This window comes from Anopheles merus, chromosome 2R (genome assembly GCF_017562075.2).
Source record: "Anopheles merus strain MAF chromosome 2R, AmerM5.1, whole genome shotgun sequence".
Taxonomy (NCBI): Eukaryota; Metazoa; Arthropoda; class Insecta; order Diptera; family Culicidae; genus Anopheles; species Anopheles merus.
This window is the reverse complement of record NC_054082.1, coordinates 33,695,682-33,720,320: the sequence shown is the minus strand read 5'-3', so window position 1 is coordinate 33,720,320 and position 24,639 is coordinate 33,695,682. Positions and strand designations below refer to the sequence as shown.

General features: G+C 46.4%; 1 protein-coding gene across 8 annotated transcripts in view; it reads left to right on the top strand.

The window, feature by feature from the left end:
* Positions 1–2,283: 2,283 nt before the first annotated feature.
* The window catches only part of LOC121587995 (hemicentin-1), a 188,369-nt gene continuing 166,013 nt past the window's right edge, over positions 2,284–24,639 (top strand). For 2 of the 8 annotated variants that reach the window (XM_041905427.1, XM_041905435.1), the window contains exons 1-2: positions 2,284–2,326; positions 14,643–15,301. In XM_041905427.1, coding sequence (XP_041761361.1) covers positions 15,199–15,301 — 103 coding nt within the window. In that variant the 5' untranslated portion in view covers positions 2,284–2,326; positions 14,643–15,198. Of the gene's footprint in view, positions 2,339–2,979; positions 3,230–3,283; positions 3,307–14,285; positions 14,387–14,642; positions 15,302–24,639 lie in introns of those variants that run through there. The other 6 variants (XM_041905431.1, XM_041905428.1, XM_041905433.1 and 3 more) reach the window with 6 other exon arrangements.

Below are 24,639 nucleotides of genomic sequence, written 5' to 3'. Positions count from 1 at the left end.
CCGCCCATGCTACATGTCCATGCCCATGCCGCGGGGGAATGGGAAACGGAGCCGCAATCGCGTACCCGTGTATGCTAAAAAGGGTATTAACGCGTGAGCGAAGCATGCGTATGCGTGGAATTAATGAATCTCTCGTCGTTAGGCACCAGAAACGAAGGGTGTGATTTTTAACTTCACATTTTGTCTCTGTCTCTTGCGGTGTGAGTGTTTTGTTTCTTTGCCAGTGCGCCCGTTTAAACTCTTTCTCCCCTCTGCCCGCGGCAAATTGTTCATTTTTCTCACCCGTTGATGGCACGCAGTGATGTGCCTGGTGCTGGGACGAGTGATCTTTACCAGACGGTTCGGCTAAAAGCGCTCACATCACCGGATCGGTACCAGGGCGACCAACAGCAGCACCCTTTCCTTTCCTGCCCCGTTGGTGATTGTGGTTCCAATCTGGAATGCTCCATACCGTCGCTGTGCATTACGCAGCATTTGGAGCTGCTTGTAGGTGACACAACTTTTTCCGTACTTTTACCAGCCTTCTGTGCGCGCTTTATTCCTTGGCGTGGTGTTTTGCTCGCCCCTCAAAAGCATCACATAATTATTTACACGCACACACACACACACACACGTGCACATTAACGCGCAGTATTTCGATGAATTGAAAACGGGCGGTTTTGTTCGTGGGTGAATTTGGGCGAGCGCGTTGTTTGAATTTTTTGCGCACCCGTTATGTCGCTAGAAAGCAAACTTTTTAATTTCATTCATTTATCATTGCCCCGCACGGGTCTCGGGTCTCGCAGGGTTAATGAGGATTAACTTCTGGGCGGGTGCCGAGCGGGGGCAAAGGGAGCGTTACGGCGCACCGGCAAAGCGCATGGGCAAACGGGAAGTGGATGTGTAAGGAAAGGGGAAACCACCTCCCGGGTCGGTCTAAAAATTGTCATACATGCATATGTAACGAGGGACGCCCTGATTAAGCCTCTTCAGCACTGCCGGGGACTTGCCTAGCCGGGAAACGAACAAATAAAAAGCGAAAGGGAAAAAAGGGGTAGGGGGTATCCGATTCGCGTTCGTTGGTGTTTTTTCGCGCGACAGAACCACCGTGGGTGTGTGGCTCTGTGTTTGAATGTTAATTTAGAGTGGCTTAGGAACGAATTAGGCAGGCCGGCGTGCATCACATTATTAGCAAAGGGCAAATAATTCACTTCCCAGATTTGTGCGTGCCCTGGAAGCTGGTGGGCTGGTAGAAAGGGAGCTCTAAGCTCTTGGGGCTTAATGTTTTTACTTTTGCTGTTGTTGTTGTTGTTTTTGTTGTTGTTGGTGTAAATATATCAACTGGCGGAATAGATTCAAATCTGTTAAAAAAAATGCTTGCTGAAAAATTTGTTTGTTTGGACAAATAAAAGAGCAGAACAAATTAATTAGCAAAACATGAAACGATTACAGCATCAGCCAAAGCATTATGATGCATCAAGACTGGTTTTGAAATGGACAAACATGAAGGTTGCAGACGAATCTTACAAAGCATTGGGTTTTTTATCTCTTTTGGAAGGGTTTGCAAAACTAACAAAAACAAGCAAGGATTCGTTTAAAGGTGAATATTTGCGATGAAAGCTTACACAAATAAGCAATCTCAATTAAGTCTATATGTGGGTAGATAATTACATTTAATTAGCTGAAATTTATTTTTTTCAATTTATTTCTTCTCAAAAACGTCGCCTACAGGTTCGTTAGTTGAATCGTTTTTTTATGAATTCCATCCGCAGCAATAACATGCCCACCAACCGTCGATGTTTTCCGACCCGTCCTGCCGGACAGGCAACAGCTTCAGTACATCATTAAGCGTAAACTATTACACACCTCTACCTCTACGCTAATGGCATAAAAATAACAACGAAAATAAAAAAAACGAAAAAGAACAACACCGGCAAACGTTCGGCAAATGCGCGTACAGCGTATGCGCACAAACAACTCCTCCCCGCCCCTTTGCCCCCACCCTGCCGTTCCGTTCAAGTGAGCAACTGCTCGAAACGGCACCCTGCAGAAGCTTTCGAACCGTTTCGAGCAGTTTCCGCTCGCAACCGAACCGGTTCTTCCCCACTGCTGGGGAAGCCTTTCGAAGCAGCCCTGATGTCGGAACGCTCGCGCGCGAATGCGAAACGCCCGAATCCCGAACGGGGCTGCCCGTCCGTTCGGCAAGCACGCACACACACACACACATACACAGCCCGTCCCGAAGTGTGCGCGGTTCGCGAATGACAAATTTTTGCCGAACGGGTGGCCGACTTTTCCGACGCAGTAGTGTTTCGATTATCGTCGTGGAAACAATGTGAAGCCCAGTGTACGTTTGTGGGTATCGTCGTGTGTGGCTAGAGGCGGCCTTTTTTTTGCTTCCGTTTCTTCCTCTGCAGGCGTGTGTGTGTGTGTGTGTGTGTGTGTGTGTGTGTGTGTGTGTGTGTGAGGTGTATGAGCGACTACTCGCTCCAGCGGGGAATGGGGTGGGTCGGAGCTTGCAGGATGTGGTTAATTATTTAATCACTATTGCACCCCACACACTCGCCGTGCCATCGATCGTAACGCATGGCAGGGAAACGGTTTCCAATGGATTAAAACATAGTTCAGGATCTGCTGCAGGAGGAGTGGCGTGTTCAATTGGTAGCAAAACAGTAATGCACCCTCGATCGACAACGATCGCAGCATCCGAAACAAGCTACACGTGCCACAAAAGGGTTCCTTTTAACTGATCCTGTATGATGATTTCAACCACTTACCGATCCACGTGCTTGTGCCTATCTCCAACGTGTCGACTCCAGTGCCTATTGGTGTGATGTGACTTCCGCTCGTGAATGGGTATGCCACTAGCTTACGATGAAGCGATGCCCAGAATTTCGCCGCGGGTTGCATTACAAAGTGCAAAGTGTAGTTCAGCAGCAAAAAAACCGGAAGCTTCCAATTCCAATTACCGACTGGGTGGAGCATCGGGCGTAGTTTGGAATGGCATTCGACTGCATTACCTGGTAGGCTTACCTCGTTCTCGAGGGTGGGGGAAAAGTGTATCCATTTCCCTGCGGTCCTGTGCTGCTATTATCGTTGCCCCACGTGACAGGTGCAGTGTTGCTGTGTTGCGGAAAACTTCCACGCGCGCTGGAGTAGCGATATGATGAGCCCGATTGATTTAACCAGTGTTATTTTAACAGTTTCAATTGTCTGTTTGTGTATGTGTGTGTGTTTGTGAATGATTAATGTGAGTAATACACATAGCTTGACGCGGTTGAAAAATGGAAATTCTCTCCCGTGTAAATGGTTGGAGTTCTGTTGATGGTGATTTTTTGTCCAACGTAACCTGGATGCAGGTGTTTGTGCGTGTGTTTTAACAGAAAATTGCTACAACTGTTCCAGATAGCATCCCAACCAGCGTGCAACAGCAGCAACCGTTCCGCAAAAAAAGTAAACATTTTAATCAATTCATCTAGCTTAAATAGATTTTACAAAACTTTGCTCCAAAACACTGATACATTTAAACAATTTTCGAAAAACAAATGCAATTACCGCCATGCACCGGCTTCTCTCTTTGCTGAATGTATCAATTTTAATTAAACTTCATGTTGATCTCGTCCGCTTTGCGTTACGTACGTTACTGCGTGGATGAATCGCTTTCGTAATCGATTGCCCCACCCCTCGATTGTGCCTGATGTGTGTGAAAATGGAATGGATTGATTATAAACGCGCCGAGCTTTTGATTTTCGAGTTTATTGTTCTTTTCCTTTTTGGGATCGAAATATTGATTTATATCCGCCCACTAACATGCCATCCATTCCATGCCGGTTGGATTAATTTTAATAATTCAATGCTCTCAAACGTTTACTCTGCTATTTGCTATTGGCCTTTGTTAATGAAAAAAAAAAATCACCACATTTCAACAATCGTGTGTTGAAGATTGCATACCGAGCAGCGCGTTTAAACTATTTTACGAAAATACAGTTGGAACTGCTTTTCAGTTATTGAATAATGAAACAGGCACAGTGTATTTTGATGCACCTTACCTTACCTTGGTTTGTGGGCATACTTTGCACAAAAAGGTCACTCACCCTGTTACTCAGAAGAACAAAAAAAAATGACAAAAAGTATATTAAAAAAGAACAGCTCATGACAGCCGTCAGTGCGTTCAGCAACGACAAAGTTTTGTGTCAGTTTCGTTTTGCAAAAAAAAAAGACAACAGCAAAAACTTACTGCGGGCTCGCATTGTGTATTTTTCGCTTGCGTTATTAACACCCAAACCCCAACTGGTCGTGTAATACGTTGCGCTTCCTTCTTCTCGCTAGTCCGTGACCAAAAACGCCAATGTCAGCACCAGCAGCAGCATCAGCAGCAACGGCAAAGACAGGCAGGCCGTCTGTTTACCGTGACATTGTTTAATTCATTAGGGAATGAAAACGCACACAGATTTGTATTTATACTGGTTGGCGGGTTAGCTCGCCGGTGTTTGCTCGCCACCAGCAGCATTAGCAGAGCTAACAGTTGGAATCACCGTTCACCATCTTGTCGCTGGTCGGGTCGGTAGCGTGCTGGAACGTGTTACGCCAGCATCGCAACCTGCGCCCCGGTTGGTTCGGGCGTCCAGGACACGATGATACATTTGAATCCATTCGCATGTTTCTGCTACGTACACATGGGATCTTTCTGAAAATGGACGTTTAATTTTGAGTACATTTTTTCATAAAATATTATTGAAACTATTTGTTATGGAGAATTTACTGAAAGTCCGGATACAGATTCTAGTAAAATCATTCATGACTAAAGAAGGAAATAGATGTAAATTTTACACACCGTAGCGCACTGTATCGATTTTTTGTTCTTGCAAATATGCAAAACTTACAAATATTGCAACATTTTTTTTTTTCGAGAATTGGTTGTGAATTGTTTTGCACCACCGGAATTTAACCAAAATTTACTTAACGATCCTCACAGAATCTCTCAACAATGCTCGATACAAACGTACAGAACTCATTTCATTCAGCTGAAAATAAAGAGGGCTTAAATTTTATATACTCCATCACACTTTCGATGAGACTTTTTGATTAAAAAAATTTCACTCTATTTCTCTCTCAACCCATCTACCGCTTACGGCGCTAAACTGTTGTCGCTTCACGAGGCCGAGACACCGATACGTGGGCGATTTTCGGTCCCTTGCATTAACAGTATATTAACCGCGGCCTTTAATTGGATTATATCCAAATCATGTTACGGTTCCGCACCCGCCGCCATGATGTTGTTGTTTGATGATTCTATGTTTTTTTTTTTTATTCAAGTGCTACTGTAACTGTGAACTTGGGAAAATGTTCCCTCCCTTTTCTAACGAAACGCACACATACTTGTCCACCACGTGAGAGTGATGGGAATGTAAAGTGTATGCTCGTGAATAATTTATGTACGGTTCTCCATTACACAGCGCTGGCAAAAACGTTTCGCTCGGAAAAGCGGAAAAACGTGCGGCCCCAAAAAGTGCGAGCGAGAGTGAGCGAGCGAAGAAAGCCGGAAAGAGCGGGCATGTGTGCATTAATTTTGTTACGCATTTTGATAATTTTGTTATCAACTTCCGCTTCCGTTTCGTGCGGGGTGGGTTCGCGGAAGCATAAGCTCGCTATTTATTTTATTTTTTTACTTTCCCGTTTGCACCCACACGTACTGCTCCGTGAGAACCGATTGCATTAAGCCAGCGAGGGGAGTTTTTTGCGCTGTTTGGCTTGTACACACGCATTCTCTCACCCCGACACCCGGATTTTCGAGCGGATACTTTCGGAGAGGTGTCGATGTCGAAGTGAGGCCGAAATCTTGCTGTTACAGGTTGGCTGAAGTTGAGTGACGTGTGTGAGTGGAATAAATAAAAACCCCCCGTGAACCAGGGGGGGAAGGTTAAGCGAAGTTCCGCTTTCCCAGCACCTCGGTAGGCTTCGGTTTTTTTTTTTACATTACAAACGCCCCATCCATCCGCCGCGTAATGGTTCAGTGCGTACTCGCCTCTAATGCTACACTTTGCGCTCCGGGTTGCTGTGAATTTTTGTTTCCCCCAAAGCTCAAACCGTGGAAAGCTCAAAAATGGCGAGAAGCGTTTTGCCTCCTTGGTAACGTTGCGTTACCCCGTGTTACCAAACGTGCACCGCAACCCGAGAATGGTGGGCACTGTTTATGAAAATTTAAATTTCACTACATGAACATCATCCAACCACGGCCGGAGCAGGGCACGTTCCTGGGCTTATCGAACGCAAGCCACGGGAAGTCTCCAGAACGCTCCAAAACACCCGGCATATCGCTAACTGCGCGAGATGGAGTGGCTGGCTGGGAGCGGAGTGGTTTTTGTGTGAATGTGTGTGTGTGTGTGTGTGTGTGTGTGTGTGTGTATTTGTGTCCCCATTTTCCCGCTTGTTGACAGAAAATTGCTTGAAAATTGCTTTCCACTAGTCGAGCACTTGAACTTGCTTTCGGCTGAATTGCTGCAGAGGCACGGTAAGGCAGAGAGCAAAGGTGTGCTTTAACGAACCGGAAGAAGTGCCTTGCTAAAGTAGCACGCTCATCTACGGAACTAATTCGAGACACACCAACAAACACCGACACCCTCGAGAGGAGCGTAAAAGTTGAAGCGGTTGCTTATCATTTCAGCGGCTCGTGTGTCTTCTCGTATAACAAATTTCATTTAAATGATTAAGGCTCATTTAGAGGTCGACCGAACAGAGGGGTTGATACACGAATTCCACAAGATGTAGTTCTTCAACTATAATATAGTAGAATTAGATGTAGTTTAAAGGAAAAAGGAAAAAATTTAATAAAATATAATTGAATAGGTTTCAAACATCTCTTGAAAAATACTGGAAAATTTTTAACTGCCCACGCTTACTGATAAACAAAACTCACATTCCCACATTCAAGTGTTTATCGGCGCAAACTGCTCAAGTTGCGTTAAATTTTTTGCTCAATTGCTCAACTCATCAACTAAGTTAGCTCAGCTACCAGCCCATAAGTATAGTTGAAGGGCAAACCCGTACACCACACCAGGCAAACACATCAAAGACAAACGAGAACGAGAAAATCGGTTGACAACTAACCGCACCCCACTTGCCACAGTCCATCCGCATGCAGGGGCTGAAAATGCTTGCGTACAGTTTGCCACCTTTTCCTCGAACGGGTTCACTGCCGATGCGTCTCGTTTGAAACGTATCGAGCGTGAACCGGGCGGTAAATTGTATTGGGCAAAGCCGAGTGGCAGGGTGTCCTACCCGGGACAAATTCTTCGGCTCGTTCGATGGCGAAGCGGGAATGGTGGAAACCCTTCTTCCAATGAACCCTGAGCCGGCGCTCGGTTGGGCAAGTAGCGAGGTCGGCAAAAAAAAAACACGCAACCGACCCTGTTTCTGGAGCAAAGTTTCTATCTTAATTGGTAGTTTGAATTAATTTCAAAGCCCCGAGTCGGAGTCGGGGTTCACCCCCCAGCGGAGGACGATGGGCTAGGCGAGGCTGGGGGAAAAAAGGGGTGAGCCGGTGCGGCGGGTACGGCTGTATTGCCGAAAGTTTCCTTATCTACCCGCCGCAATCAGCTCTTGCATGTCAATTAATGTCATGCCTCAAGTGCGGCGTACGAGAACGACACCACCGACCGATCCTCGTTCTGCAGCCAGGGATCGGGTGGCATTGTGCGTGAGAGTGTATGTGTTTATTTAAACTGTGCCATCCAAACGGGCGGTGGCACTTGGAATGCCAACCATGCGAAGACTGCCGAGTGCCGCAGCAAAATGCAGTGTCGACGGCAAAGCGCCGCGTACGGATGGTTCGCTGCTGTAAAACAATTCAGCAACATGAGTTATCTCAAGCCAAACGACTAAACTTCACCACTTCACTTCGAATGGTTAAGCCCTCCCCCCCCCCTCAGTCCAATGCTGTTCTAGTCGAGCCTGTTGGCGACAATACAGCGTGCCGACAGCAGTAGCGAAGAAGCAGGGAATTAATTTATCGCATCGCAAGTGCCCAATTAAAGAGAGAATTCCAAGTGACATTTGCTAACGGGGGCCGATTGTCGGGATCGCCCAATCGGGTGTGCGCTAGGGCGGTATGAGTAGGGTTGATGGAGGGATGGTAGTGGAATGGTCTGCTATCGAGACAGGGTAATGAGATAAGAGCGAACAGAGACGGTCTTGCCGATCCAACGCCTGGACGGCAACGGTGTTGCAAATGGAAAACTTGAACCAATCCTAACCTCGAAAGCCAAAGCTCTCATCGCTTGCCAACCCCTTTGATAAGAACGACCTAAGAAATTGATCCTGTGAACAGGTAAATCATGCTCTGCTTTACTTTGCCAAAGGTTCAACCAGCTACCAACCACCCCGCCTAACCGGTACAATAATTGCTTCAATTTGTCCACAGCCAACCAGTCCACCTGTTTCCCTGCTGCGACGGTACGGCACGGTGCGAAAGTTTTTACAAACATCGCTGGCATCGACACCCTTCTTGCAGCAGTTATTTACTCCAACCGAAGCTGCGGCACCGGGGTTTCAAAGTGCATCTTGTTTGAAGTTCGCGTCAACCCGGGGGCGGCGACCAGCCTGCCAGCCACCGAACAGAACTGTTAAGATCCGATTACAAATTCCCGAGAACCGCCGCTGAGTGCAAGCGTTTGAAGTCGGGCAACGGTCGTTTACTATCTATCGTGCCGTTATTTTCCCGAGGCGGCCCAGACCGCTGAACGGACGAGCAGCGCTGAGAGCTGTTTTATTAAGCCGGACCGAACCGCTCGTTTCACGCCCGCAAGCACACTGAACGCAGTTCCGATTGTCCAGCGACTCGTTATGAATTGTTCGCTAATGGTCGCAATGGATTATGGAGAGAGGAGGGTGGAATAAAAAGCTTGTGAAAAACAACAAGGAACACAATGAGATTTAATACATTTTTTCTCGGAAAGGGAAAAGCTTCAGAGATTGATATGAGTAAAGGCAGTAATTGCAGCTAACTGCCTTTCAAGAATAGAAGACTTAAGCAGTGAAAGGCAAGAATTTGCGTCTGTAGCTGTAATAGTCTACCGTAAAAGTCATTTATACTGAAAGGCATCTACTTTTAGCTTCAAAGATGCCAAATAAAATTATGCAAGACAACAAACATAGGCTTTTGTAAGTGCCGTAGCTATCAGTCATATTTATGAAAGTAAATTCGATTAAATTCAATAAAAAAAGATTATATGAATACTATATTTCCTTTGCTGTAATCTTTATTATTTAGCCTGTTTGCTTAAACCATTGAGTAAAGCAATGAGTTTTGGTGTATTTTTACACCAAGCATCGGAGTAAAAACACTACAAATCAATTGAAACCGTCTTGTTATTCCACAGTAAAATACCTTTGCTTCTATTTGTACATTATTCTTCTCAACTCCAATTACTCAGTATTTTTGTTGCTGGGTTTCGTCTGCTTTCGAACATATTTGCAAAAATAATTTTACCAAGTCAAGTACAACGAAACGCGTGCAAAAATTGTAAACGAATGAAACAAAAAGCAAAACAAATAAACCCTCGCAAAAGCAATCCAAAAGAAGCGTGGGGAAGGCCCCCCCTCACCACAGCAAGCATCCTCAACATCCGCTGACCGGTCGGATTGGTGCGCCCGCCAGTCGCCGAGCGATAAAAAGCTATTAAGTGCCGTGGATTTGCTTCCGACGGTAGTTTTATTTTTTCGCTTTTGTGCCACTCTTGTCCTCCGCAAGGCACGGGCAGCTTTATTTTACATCGCGCTCGGAGTGAAAGGTCGGCTCCGGTGCGCTGGGAGGAAATCTATTTTGTTTTTCCACCGCTTCACTGCAGCCGCTGGAAGGCAGGAAACGCTCCGGGACCACCAGTGCATACACTCCCAGGCCGGTGGAAAAGCGTTCACTTTCGTACTCTGCCGCTGCCTCTGTCTAGAGTGACGTCTGGAGTGACGACTGCCTCTTGCCCTCGCCATGTCAGATCACGTCCGGGTCTGCGTATGAGGTCCATCTAGCATTTCGATTCACCAACAGGAGCTGTGCGGAGGGGGAATTGCCCGTTAGCGCACGGTGAGCAACATATTTGAATAAACATGTTGTTTTTCCCTCCCCTCAGCAATCCTCAGTCCCGCCGGCATTCGAGACGGATGCGCGTGAGCTTGAAAAATAGCACTTTCATCTTGAAATGAAAATTTATTTCACCGCACCCGCACCCTCATCCATGGCATGGCGGAGCGCGATGCCGCACGGGACGCGCTTTGCAACCATTAATTTTGCCCCTGATTTATGCCGGTTTGTCAGTGTGAGTGTAAATCGTGCCAGCGGAACCGGCTGCTAGCTGCTAGCGGAGTGAGTCTTCCTGCCTGAGCAACAGCAGCGGCGAAAGAAGCTCCTCCCGGGTGTTGGAAAATGGTGCGGAAAATGGCGAGCAATCTCCGCGGAGCAAATGCAGCGCACTGGGAGCGGAAAATTGAAGTCCCGCCCGTGCTAGGGCGGAGGGCGGATGAATAATCGGGCTCGGTGTGCGGGCCGAGCGAAGGATCAGCGAAGAGGAAAAATCGTGCCTTAGGTCATTATGTGAAACAAACACATTCCTGTACAAAACGAAACCGGGAAAAGAATGTGGGAAAGGTTGTTTTTTTTTGTTTGTTTGTGAGCGAACAAAACAAAATTCCAACGGGCAATAGAATGTTGTTTTTTTTTGCTGTCGCTCGATAGCTTAAGGGCAAAAGCAGAATTGCAAAAACAGAGCGACCAACATGTTTCTTAGTCAGCCAAAATGCCAAACGCCTCGAAAGCTGAACAGCAGCAACAACAAGCACGTCCAATCTCAACAATCGCCCCAGGAGCCAGAGCAAAACAATGTCGGCTGTACGAGAGAACAATCCAACGCACTTGAGTTGGAAGAAACATTGAAGATTACGCCAGCGAGAGAAGCTGGCCACCACTTGTACGAACGGTGCTGAAGGGTCGATAGAAATTGGCTTTCGCTGGCGGAGGCTGAGCGTCAAACGCGCGTCAAAGCAGCTTCTTAACGCTGATATTAAATAGAAATGAAACGCATTTGATTTGCGCACCAACCGAACGACTGCGGGGACGTCACATACCTACTAGCAGGGGGCCCTCCCAAACGGGCCCCCTCAATCGCTGTTGACCATAGCGTGAACTTTTCTCCCAACGGCATGGTCGCCACCGTGACCATGGTCACGAATAACTTTCTACTAAAATCTAATAAATTATACAAATTAATTCCAAAACCCCTGCGTGACTCCCAGCCAAGAAGGGAACCGTCCCGTCCCGGCCGTGGCTCAAAACTCACTCGAGCAAACGCGCTGACGCAATCGGTACACGTGCCGAAACGGACCGTTTTCGCCTCCGGTGGGGTGATGTAGCGAAGCTTTCGAAGAAATTGTAGAATGTACTCCAGCAATGAGCGCTGTGGTTCTTTTTTGCTTCACGCTGGTCATTCGTTCTTTTTCTTTTCTTTTTGTTCCGTACGCGCAGCCTTGCTGGTCCCTGGCACAATATTGTAACAATAATCTTTCATACACTTTTTGCCCTCCTCTGCGCGCTTGCAAAATCATTACAAGCTCATTTGCCTGTAAATAGGTTGAGCCATTTTTCTTCCCAGCCCGTCTGCCCGTGCGGTGGGAAGATGATGTTTAATTTATTCCAATCACTTCTGGCCGGCTGTTTTCGGGCAACCTTGAACCCTGGAACCTCGAACGCTTGGCAACGTTTTCGAGCATGTTTTTCGTGCGCTGCATTTGGGGAGCTTTTATTGTCTGCACTCTTCGAATCAACAGTAACTGCAGATACAGCAATCGGAGTGTTCATGCTCAAGGGTTGTGGGCTGTCAAACAATATTAGAGTGTTAGAGTGGAAATAAAAAAAAAACAAAAAAAAACTGAAAAACTCAATAATACCAAAGCTAGTTTATTTTAAACGCCCAAAGGTATGCAACCATTTTGACATTATCTCCCCATCAGCTGCTGCGTTGAAGCAAACATGTGTTTTCCGTTTTTTTTTGTATTAGTTTGTCAAGTTATTTGGCTTTGAAAGTATTTTTATGTGGTGCAACTACGCTTTCAATGTCACAGCACCGTTTGAACACATAAAAGGACAGGAAAAAAAGACACACACAAATATAGAAAGTCGCACCAAAAACAGCGATTTTACCAGCACTCTTAATTGACTTCGCCAGTGTTGCCCTCGGTTATGTTCCATGGCGTACCATCCGTGCCAATTGGACATCCGACGAAGAGAAAAAAAGGAACATTGAAATAAAAGTAAAGAAACATACAACGGCTAGCTAGCAAACTTTTCCCCCACAAGAACGGTCCGTTTTCTTGCCGTTTTTGGGAGACATTTTAGCTTTTCCGTTGGAGGTTCTTCTTTTCAACCACCCCACCATTGCACACATTGTACGTGTTTTTTTTGGCCATAAGTTGCTTTTATCTCTCTCTCTCTCTCTCTCTTCTTTCGTTCAGCTCGGCTAGTGTTGCTACATTTAATAAAGCGTTCATGATTATTTATGAGTGGTCAGATTGTATCCGCCAGTAATTAGGTTTCTGGATGTTTTCTTTGCGCGTTGCCCGTGTTGCTTGCCCTCATTTTCGCCGCTTTATCAATTTAATGTGAAGCTTTGCTCGGTAGCAAATACACACAGCCACGTGTATACACCCTCGCGTATAAACACAGAAAGCGTGTACGTGCTTCGTAATGGGATGCCGCTGAGCCGAGAGCGGATCAGCCCCGAAACGGGTACATTATGAGTTCTGCAGGGCTCGAGATATGTCTTTTTTGTTTTTGTTTCGCACCCTCTGCGCTTGGTGTGGCAGTGTGTATTCAATTACTACATTCTGCACGGTGTTTTAACCGCTTGCCCTTCCCGCCATTTGCTCAATTTTTTTTTCTGCCGCTACACGCAGCTTACACGTGATCGACTGCTGGCCGTATCCGCACTCAGTGGCATTTGCATGCATGTAGCGATGAAATAAACTACAACAATATCATTCTGATCACTGTGCCGCCGACAATTCTGCCACCGACTCACACAGCTACACTCGCGGCGCTTTCATCGTGTTGCTCCAGTGGCGAAGGTTATTTCGTCCAGTTTTTGCTCAGTGTGAGCAGCATTGCAGCGTTGTTTCTCCGCAGCGACTACTACATAAATCTTCGACTTTCACATTTCACCCGGCCAGGGGGGGGTTTTTTTGTGCGGGGTGAAACACAAAAATTACAACCGATCACGCCAGACACGTGAGCGGAATGGTTATAGCAACGCTGGCTCGACAAAACGAAACACACCCATATTTACTGCCCCACGGTTTCGTATGCTTTCAAGCATCACATTCTGCGCATTTTGTTTCTGCTTCTTTGCGAACACTGTTTTTATTTTGCTTTCGTCTGCTTGCAAGCAATTGAAACTTTCACTTTCGCTCGCTTTGGTTGCTTTGACGATGATGATCTAACCAACCTGTTCTTCATTTTCTTTCCCACTCTCTTTCCAGCTCGGAACATGCCTGGCGTGGTATTGCGCTCGCTCAATGAACTGTCTGCAATCAACGCAATAACCCTCAGCTCAGCCTCAGAACGCAATCGAAACCGAAGGACAGCAGCACAAAAAGGACACACACACACACACACAGATACACGGGTGCATTTTACAAACGAAGCCCGTTTGTACGGACGGACCGCCCTGTTAAGTGCCAGCAGAAATAATCCTATTGACAGGGGCGTTAGTGTGAATGCGGCGGCCTCAACACAAACACACACACAAAGCGTTCGAATCGACAACTTGCTAACGACATGAACGATAGCACTTGTGCCGCTTGCTGACAGCAGCTAGGCTGCGTGATGCGATGCATTCGTGAACTGTGCAACGCCATTCGGGAGGAGTGCAACTGTTCCGCCCGCGTGTAGTGTGAAACAAAACAAAAAAATACAAACCCTGAAGCGTTCTCCATTTTTTAACGGACCGCACATACACGTTCATTCCCTCTATTCTTTCACTAATTGGGTACCATTGAAAGGCGAAAGGATAGACGCGTACGCAGGCACGTGCACTGCACCGGTGGTGTGCAAAACCGGGAAGCGTAATGAACTGGAGTAACGAATGCACTCGTGGCACATCCTGGGCACCGCCCGGACCGATAGGGAGAGGATTGCAAAAAGGCTCCGAAACCGATTTTTGTGTTCGGTTTTTTTTTTGGGTCGTTTTTTTTCTGGACACAAATCGTTTCATCAATGATAACTGGCAATCGCTTAACGATAAATTGACACACTTTCAGGTGCACACTGTTGACGTGTTGCTGAATGGCGAAAACAGTCATAGACAGCGTTTCGTGTGCTGGAAAACAAGCCCATTGTTCGTACCCGTAATCATGATTTCTTTTTGTAAGGAATATTTCTATATTTTAGAACCTCATTTATTTCCTAGCTTGTAGCTTTGCTGCAAGCATTTACTGATCACATATGCAACGTGAGCTGAGCTAACAGTTTTCACAGTATAACCTACTAGATTTGTCGTTTTATTTGTGTTTGCTGAACCTTATTTTCCACAAAATGATCTGTTATCTACATTGCCGCTTCCTTCTTTTGGTGTGAAAGCATATCACTTCTACTACGACCACCATTCGACTTCCCATTTCAGATCGTGTAGTGCAGATCATTATTTGGCAGCGTTTCCTAAATCAACGTAAAACGTGCAACACGCACAACGTTCCGATTGGTGCAAGTGGTCGTTTTGTTGCAACGCGGGCGTGAACCGAGCCACCGCACCTGAGGATTTAAATTCGGCCAGCAATGGTGGCACCATGGCCGATCGTTCAGTGCATTTGGGCGTGCCCCGCGGTGTTCGCGTCAGTTCGCGGTGTGCGTGAAGATCGGCAGGAAGATTTCTGTGCTGCCGGTGCGCGACGACAGCCGGTGTAATATTGTGCGTGTGGCTTCGTGACGGTGCGTGCTGTGTTTGTGATTTTAACTAGTGTTGGTGTTTGTGTGTGCGCGCGCGTGTCTTTGCGCGGGTGTGTTTGCATGTGCTTGTAAGGCGAAAAGTTAGTGAGCTCGTAGTGTTGCCCCGGCTCTTACCCATTACCTACCCGGTGGTGGTGGTGGTGGTGAGTGAGTTCGGTACTCGGGCAGGCCTCGGAGGTGTCAGTGCACTGGATGGTGTGATAGAAAGGGGGAAATTCCCAACAATTGCTACGATGGAATTGCGGTACCGGCTCGTGTCGGTTGTTCGGCTGATGCTGCTGCTGATGGTAGGCGGCGGCAAGTGGGCGCACGTCAACTGTGAAGGATTCAAAGCAGGTAGGCTTCCGAACGTTTGGGGCTGGGAATTCCGACGCATTGCATAGTGCCATGGTGGCAAACCGAAAGGGTTCCTCTATTCTTCAGGTGATTTGCATTGTCACGCACTTGGCGTATGTAATGGTGTATTGACGTAGGTTAAACGACTTTTCAATTGACGGTACATCTCAAATGAATTAAAACGTCGTTTACTAATGCATGTTGCAGTGCAATATTAGAGTGTGCTCAGAATCCCAGCACGAGGGCATCGTCTATTGATTCACTGTCATTGCAATCATATTCAATTATGAATGCAGCATTTACGTTGCGGTAAACAGACGGAAATCCTCATTGAACCTGTTTTGTTTTTCACTTACTGGCATTATCGTAATTCAGGCCGCTCAATCAGCCTCAATTAATGGCATGAAAATTGGACGGATTTTTTAAACAACTTTCCAATCACTTATGGGGCTGCGTGGCTTGCCCCACTTGCAGTAAGCCGTCCAATTTACTGTAAACATTTTAATGTGCAGTTGCACACCTCACATCCATATTTTATGCAACGTGCAATGTGGATCGTGCACCGATAGCGCGCGCAAAAGTAAGTGCAACGCTTTCAGCCCACCCGCTTCGTGCGAATCGTCTTACCTCATGCCCTGTGTCGGGACTGTAGTGCCACGCACCTGTGTAAAACGCTGATTTATACATTTATGTCAATGTTGCATTTTGCACTCAACCCCAGCAATGAATATTTCATCACCCCCGCAGCCAGTTTGTGCGAAATGGAAGCAAATTTGCAACCGGAGCTACAATTTGCCTAATGGGCAGCCATTTGTTGGCCATTTTTCTTGCACCCACCGTGCCGGGCACCAGCGAGTGGCAGTCCTAGTAGTGGAATCGACGTAATCGTTCAAACGTTCCCTGCTGGCACCCCGGACGGGCGGCGTAGGAAGGACGCAGAGTTCGAATTGGTATTGATAGATGGACTAACAAAATACACAAGCTGTGCGACTGTTGCCCGAATGGTCAAACTGTTCTTCAAACTTGGTTGAGGTTTCGCTTTTTTGTTTTGTTTTCTCTCCCTCTCTCTTGTTGATTTTATATCACTGTTGGGGGGACATTTTTCAAAGATTTTTCCTGCCTTTTTGCAGGCCAGCTGGAGTTGAGTCGATCGGGCACGTCATTGGCCGCCGTAATAATGTCGTTATGAATATTAAAACCTTCCAAAATCCAATGCAGCCGCAGACCGATGAGCGCGGAGTGGTGAGCTCGAAAGGAATGAATGAAAATGACAAATCTTTCACCGCCTCCCCAAGGCCCCCGGAATGTATCCCACTTTGCCTCAGCAGATCGGTTGCCATTCACAGTCACCGAAAGAATCCGAAAGAAGGTGGCGAAGGAAAACGGACAGCAAAATCGGCATTGATCGCGGCGAGGGCAAACTGCCACTGCCAGTGGATTTATTTTACTTCCCTTCCGTTTCACTCCTACATTTATCTCCCAGTTGCACCCGCTGCCCAGCAGACACGTGTCAGCCGTTATTCACTGCCAGCAAAACCAGTGCAAACAACTTTGGAATTCTATAAACAAAACTTTTTTTTCCTACGTCAAACACCCCACGACGCCCGACTCCAGGCGCGCCGGGCAAACGAATGCCAAAAGGCCATCGCCTCATGAATATCGTTATATATTTTCAACGACGTACAAATCCCTTTTCTTGCGCGCTGGATTTTCCATCCCACACCGGGTCGATAATTGATTTCGATAAGCGAAATGGATATTTTTGTTGCGCATCGGCTGCTTGCGGATATTGTGATGTTTGTTTGTTTGCGCTGCGCGCGGAAAGGTGTTTGAGGGGAGGGACGATTGTTGACTAGCCAAAGATGATGGCGGTGATGATGATGATGATGATGGTATTTCTATTTTTTGTATCAAAAGAGACCGGTTTTGACGGGTGGTTTCTTTCTGACGCTGTGACGCTGTGGAAACCACCCAACGGTGAAGCCACACAATTGAACGACCTCCGATCGGGCGATGAAGCTGTTTGCGGGCGTGCAAATTGAGCGCTGGACTGTCGAATTCGGGAGGTTTTTGCTTCTCCCTTCGCTATACTCTTGTTGTTGTTTATTCAAGCTTCGGCACAGTGAAGGATAGGAGCGAAGCATTAAGTGTTCGAAACACACAAAAAACAATCCCACGCCGATGGAGGCGCCTGGTCGCTTGAGCAATATTTCTCCCATGACGGCTTGTTTTGCGTCTGTGTTTTTGCTTGCTTCTAAGCTTTATTGGTTCGTGTTTTTGTTACACCAAGCCCATCGGGCATACCATGCCGGGAACTTTACAGAGCATACGCGGACATCAAGGTAGCATTCGAGCGGTCGGTACTCAAATTCGCGCTGCGAAGCTAATGCATTTTGCACCTTTCGGTCTAGCAGCTGGCAGATTCGCTCGAATAAATAACGCCACATCAAAGCAAATGCTTCCAGAGCGTACTTTACACACTCACTAACGGTGCATGAGTGTGTGTGTGTGTGTGATTGCCGTTAGCGATCAAAACAAAAAACGCAAACCTTCAAAGCTCGTTCGGATGATGCTTTTACTTCCAGGATTTTAAGCATTTGTTTTTCTTCGGCCGGAAAAATGGTACACTTTATGGCCATTGGAATGGACAGTGCTTCATGGTTTCCCTTTTTTTCGTTTTTGTGTGTGTCTATGTGTGTGTGTGTGTGTGTTCCACCGCTGTTCGCACTCCTGCGGGGAACGAACTTGTTGTTGTCGAAATGGTTTTATCGGCTTCGCATAAGCGATACGCCTAGGGACGTGTTTGTCTAAACGTCTTGGACTTTGCTTGAGCGTTGTATTTCGCTGCCATTTTTTTAGCACAAAACATACCTTGTTACTGGGAAATTGGTAACGAGTGCACTTCCCTGAGGGGGGTTTCATTCCAGCATCAGATAAAAAAGCCCCATGGGCGTTGGTTGAGCGCAGCGATTCTGCGGTGAATCAGATGCCAGAAGAATTTCTGATTGATTTGCTTTCTAGTTGTATGTGTTGTATTGTGAGTGTTTCGATTTTTGTAAACTGTCTCCTGAGAGCTTATCGGAAGACATATGCTATTAAGTTGTTGCTCACAAATTTGTTGTATTTGCTTTTGCTTATTGTGCTAATCTAAAGGCAATTATCGTAACAGAAACGATTGCAGTATATACTTCAAATGACAGCAAAAACAGAAGAAGAAAAAAACGGATTAACAAACAATTAAGCAAACCTACTAAATGGCGCGTTTGCTTATTATAAAAGCTCTTATCGTGACATGTCAGTGCAAAAGCTCGTAACACTTCTACAAGATATTATTTCGCATTTGCTTGTCGTCATTTACTCACTTTTGTTGAATTTTTCCAATTGTATCCTCCAGTATCTACTTCTTTTTCATAGAATTGCTACTTCGTGTGTAATGGTTTTGTTGCTTACTGTTTCCTCTTTCTTTTGCACCACTCGGAGCAGCTCCTCGAATCAATGGTGCTCACTGTCTGAACGGGACATTATATCACGTCCATTGCTTGAGCGGTCATACTTTAGCTCACTGGCCGCTCGAAATAAGGGTACGTGCAGTGCTCACGACCATATTCATTCACTTATTCCCTCCCCACCCACCCATCCACCGGCTGTGTGGGTGTGAAAATCGGCGAAACCCTACCCTAACCGGGGCGCAATGCAACGTGAGACGAGCAAAACGTTGCCACCAGCTTAGCACCGTGTGACAGGCAGGCAAAGAAAGCGAAACCAGCAAACCGAACAAGTCATGCACTTAGGGTCAATGTCACTTTATTACCATCATAAACACGTCCTCTTGCGAGGGTCGTGGAGGCGTTGGGTCGTGCCCTCACTTGCGCCAGCCGCTGCAATGGAAGGGTAAGCTTTCAATTAAGTAAACCCGACAGTAGATGAAGCTTATTACCGGCAGGTGCAGGTGCGCTGGCACTGGTTCCGCTGCAGAAACAACGGCCAAGAGATGCTTTTTCCACTGAAGCAAAGTACATTCAGTCATTTTTGCTGTCGCACCAACCCAGGGCAGGGATAGTGGCTGACAAGCTGACGCTAGAAATGAACCGTAAATGCAACACATCGCTGCTTCGCTCACAAATGAATAGACTGTGTGATTGTGTGTGAGTGTGTGTGCATGTGTGTGCGTGTTAAAAAAAGACTGAAAGGCACTCAGCAGGCCCCAAAACTGTTGACTCATCGTGCCGTACATGCATCGCGGAGTACGCTGCTCAAGGTGCTGGAGGACGCCTTTTAAGCTGCGTTATCATATTCCGTGATGACGGAGCTTGGGTTGTGTTTTGTCGATTTTACGTGCGTCGCACATTTTTCCTCACTTCACAATTTGTCCCACCGGGTACGGGTAAGAGGCTTTCGACGGATGCCGCCATTTCAAGATAAACATTTTACAGGGTTTCCCACGATTTATTGGTCAGATCCCATGATTTTTTGGTGCGTTCCCACGATATTTTGGTCGTATCCCATAGATTTTTGGTTCGTTCCCATAATAAATTGGTATTTTCCGCTTCGATATCAATACAATGGGACCAAAAAATTCTGGGAAACGGCCAAAAAATCGTGGGAACGCACCAAAAAAATATGGGAACTCACTAAAAATTGATGGGATCCAAACAAAAAATCGTGGGAAACCCTGTATAGAGCTCGATCCGAGCTGTTGTCGCAGCTTTTTTTTCCTCCCTGCACTTGTCATTGAATGGCCACTTGAGCTGCATAAAAAAAACAAGCTGTGCTATCGTGTAGCTATGCATAAAGCAACGAAAAAGGATGAAATGGCTTTAACGTGGACATGAAGAACCAAAAAAAAAACATACACACACATCCCATGTCTAAGAAAACTAGAAAAAAAACCGACCACCAACAGCGAGGGTGATGAGAGACAACGACAACAGCAACACAAAAAATGACTCCCATAAGCAATGTTTATGTATCACTCGGCGCTGCTACCCATCCTTCCCGCTCCCCACAAACTTTTATCCTTTGATGTTGCAGGCAGAGTATGCGCTGGAGGCCTGCGGGCCCATCCAACCCACACCCTGCCCCGACCCAGGTACGGTGGCGGTGGCACCATTTGGTACCGGCTTATCGTGTTGTTGTTTTTACTTTCGGTGACCCTTGTCGAAAGCGGAGGCACCTACCGAGGGTCACCTACCAGTCGGTGGAAGTGTGCTTTGCGTTCCCCCCCCCCCCCTCAAGGCGCTTTACACTCTCCGCATCCCGTTACGTTCGCGACCCTTCAAAACGTTCCGAGCGCTTTTTATTTATTTATTTGTGTCTCCTTTTTTTCCCCCGGCAGCGGTGGATGGCTTTCGTACATGAATTTTTCACACGTTTTCCTGCACGTGACATTTGATGTTTCGTTGGTGGTTCGGTTCGGTGGTCCGGTAGCATCTCGGGGGCGCACATCACATCCACAAACACACACACACACACACACACACACACACACGCGGAAGACAACCGATGCTTGCCGAGGGCCGGGATGGGTGAAAGATTAATATCGAATTTGTTATACATTTATGAGTGCCGGGGCTGACGCGGGCTTATTGGAAAGCAATGATATTCGCATAAACTTTCCACGCGCCAGCTGTGCCGCTACGATAACAAATGTCTCTAATAGGGGCTAAGTGGTTGGTGAAAGCGGGCGATAGGGGGAATGGAAATGGAACCGGGGAGAAAAGGGTGTACGAATGGGGAAAGGACTCAGTCTACCAACCGTTGACCGATGGCTAAGTGGTATTCGTGATCGGATAGCTATTAGGCGACATTCGTGTCGTATTATTCAACATTTCCAAATATTATGCTTGTTTTTATGGGAATAAATGTTACCATCAGGGTGGTACAACATAACAGCAACGATATTTTACTTTAAAAGAAGAAACGAATATGTAATTAATTGTTCATTACATTACTACCCATGATTCGTTTTCCCATTTGCCATTACACAATGAAGTATCTCTAAGGATAATGTTCATGGTGTTGCCACGAAGTGTTCAAGAAACCACGGAAAAAGCCTGACATCCTTTGTCCAATATTTTTGTGAACTATCATTCAACAAATCATCCTAGATATTCCCTAAGGTGAATGTTCAAGACCGTCGTTTCCAGGCTTTCAAATTGCAACTTAGAGAATATTCGCATTAGAGAGAGAGAGAGAGAGAGATCTTGAAGAGACATAAGATGTATGGAATAAGACGGGACCGGGACTTTATTTTAGAGAGATTTCACTGTATGTTTCAATGAAGCATGCAACTTTTAACGAAAGGTTCGGTTTTGAAAATTCATCCCAACAGCATTATTTGCCTTTCATTTAGCACTGTTTATTTGCAACTACGAAATTGGAAAACATTTGATTTTATATTATTCGAACAATCGGTTTGTTTTTCTATAAACATGCACTGTTGAATAAACCTACCCCAGTTTGTGGCAGGCTGCAAAACGTGTGCCCAATGCGAGGGCGAGTTTTGGCCGTGTTGTATGTACAACAGAAGCAGGAAGCAAAACAAAAAAATTAAAAACCAAGTATTGATTTTCCTGCTGCCGGGTTTATCCGTTCGGGCACAAAATTCGAGCTGCAAAGCATCATTTTGCTTATTCTATTTAAATCACTTTTCACCTGCACATCAGTCAACAAACACACACACACAAACACTCCCGGCACAGCAACGAAAGAGCGAAAGAAGGACCAAAAAAAGGCACGAATTTGGGTCGGCGCAGTTGAAACCGGCGGAATAATTTATTCGAGCACTGTTCGGATCGGCGCGGTCGCTTCCGCTCGCTTCAGCGCTCCCGTGCGCTGCTAAAAGCTGATCGATGATTGAACCGTGTATCCTGCCCTTCCTGCCTCTCCGCTCCGTTCCCGGTAGGGGGGGGGGGGGTCCAGCGAAGGGACCGGGACAAAAACAGCACTTGTACAAGTGTACGCATATTTTCCTACGCGCTCCATCCGCACTCAGGTGGAAATTGAAAGCAAACAGCGTTTTTCCACCTGGCCAAAATGCTGCCAGTGTGTCTCCCGGGCTAGCTAAATGTTGATCCCGGGAGCAAACTGAACCCCGGGCAGGCAGGAATTGATCAGTAGAGGTCGAGAGCAAAAGGAAACAAACCAAGACGAAGAGCGCAACCATGCAGCCACAGGGGGAAAGGAAAGGAGAGTAAAGATGCTCCTTATGTCTACGCCTCGCCCGGCATCACATTTGCACTCACACACGCACGCACTCACTTGCACGAGGTCACCGTTTGCCCTGTTCGCCCGCAACCACACGGACGCAGACGCAATTTCCGGCATCAGCCATTTTGACACGCTTTTCCAAAATTAGAACCTATCGGATGGCTGATTGGGGAATGAATTTTGCCAAACGCTACCAAGCACGGTCTTAAAATTGACCGAACTGAAACATTCAATATCCTGCCATCGCTCCGAAGCACCAGAGGACTCGATTCAATCGGAGCTTTATGGTGACGAAAACTGTGCGCATCTTTAATGCGAGAATCTCAAGCAACACAGCTCAATCGAAATGTGCTGATTTTGCGATTAACTCATGGCCGTTAGCATCCCTGCTCGTTTTACGGTTCGTTTGACCAGACCTTCCAAAGATATGGTAAATATCGCAACATTATACTTTTTATTTCAGTAACAACATTCGATAGAACAGCCTTTGCTTTTATTGATTATCCTTTACTGTTGAGTATGCAAAATCAAAGCGTTTTAACCTAGTTCTGTCAAATAAAGACAATCTCATTGCCCTAAAATTGCTCAACTTTTTAAATCCTCTACACATATGCTGCCAAGTGAAAGTAATTCAATGACACAAACCACAGCTGGCGAGCAAAGTAAAGAGTTGTTTGTATTGATTGTATTGTATTGATTTTTTGTTGTATTTTGCGTTTTGTTTTACTTTACATTAAGAAAAGAACACATCCGTTCAATGACCCAACATCATGTTTTGGAACTTTCTTGTCACATCTAATAGACGTCACGCAACCTAACTGTGATAATTCAACGTACTGTTTCGTGTCGCCTGATATAGCTGCTATATGACATTCAATGCACCTTCACTTACCTTACCCGTAGGCAGCATAAATTCGCATGCATAAATGCGAAGGGAAAATACAACAAAAGCGCTCATTAGTGCTTCCGGAGTTTCCCGCTTTCACAACAATAATCTGCCGATTTCCTCGTTTAGCGTACCCCGCGCCAGGCACCTCGGAATCGCTGTCGAATGCAATCGCATTAGGGGTTTGCTCATTGCTTCCGCCATAAGCGCAGATTAAACATCCGAGGCGACGGATCAGAATAAATTAGGGGAAACCTACCGTGCCGTGCCGCCTGCCGGTATCCTGGTACCAAGGACCGTTTTCACACCACCCGCGAGGACGCAAGACACGCGTGAAATGTGTTGCGATCCCCTTTAAATGCACACAAATGATTCGCAGGTGCAGGTTCGTTATCAACGCCCCACACACGTTAGTACAACCTATAGAGTGTTGAAAGAATTTTACACACTATCTGCTGAACAGCCAAATTCGCTTTTTTTCTCTCTACGCTCAAACGTCTCGGCAAAGCAGCAGTAGGACTTTGCTTGGTAGATAAAATCTTTAAAACATCACAATTTCATATCCAGAAAGATTGCTCGACAGCCCTGTGGCAACCGTTGTGCATGCTGCGTCTGTCGCTGTGGCTATATAATTATTTAACCGCTGTCTAGCACCGAATGTGATCCAGCAGCTGCCTCTCTGGAACCCCCTCTCTCTCACACACACACACACAAACACATAGACGGAGCATCAAAGTGCGGTTTATTGCCGACAAACACCGGTTCCGGCTTGGCAGAGCGAGAGTTTACCGGCAGCTGGTGCTAAATTGCAGCTCATTATTTTCATTCACTTCAAGAAGCATTCTAATTTCCACTTCGTGGCGTGCCAGTGCATCCGGGTTCCTGCGACGAGATTTCCACAATCACAGGCAGGTTCACTCGCTCAAGTGAGGCTAAGGACGGTTCCAGAGGTGATCAAAGCTTAAGCTCGCGTCGTACATAATGTGAGCTACACCTGACGCCTTTTGCTGTTCTCCAGCCTTGATGTCACCGTCTCGGTCGCCTCTCGTTCGCCAGAATGTATTGTGATGTGTTTTTACCGCGTCTGAAAGCGGGCTGGCGGTTTAAGTAAAGGGCTGCTGCATGAAACAAATCGATAATGGTTTGCCCCCCACGACAAGGATCGCGGCTGACGCGCGGAGATCGCATCCAGCGTTGTTGGTTAATATTTAATTTCTAATACATTTAAAATTCCACTTAAACT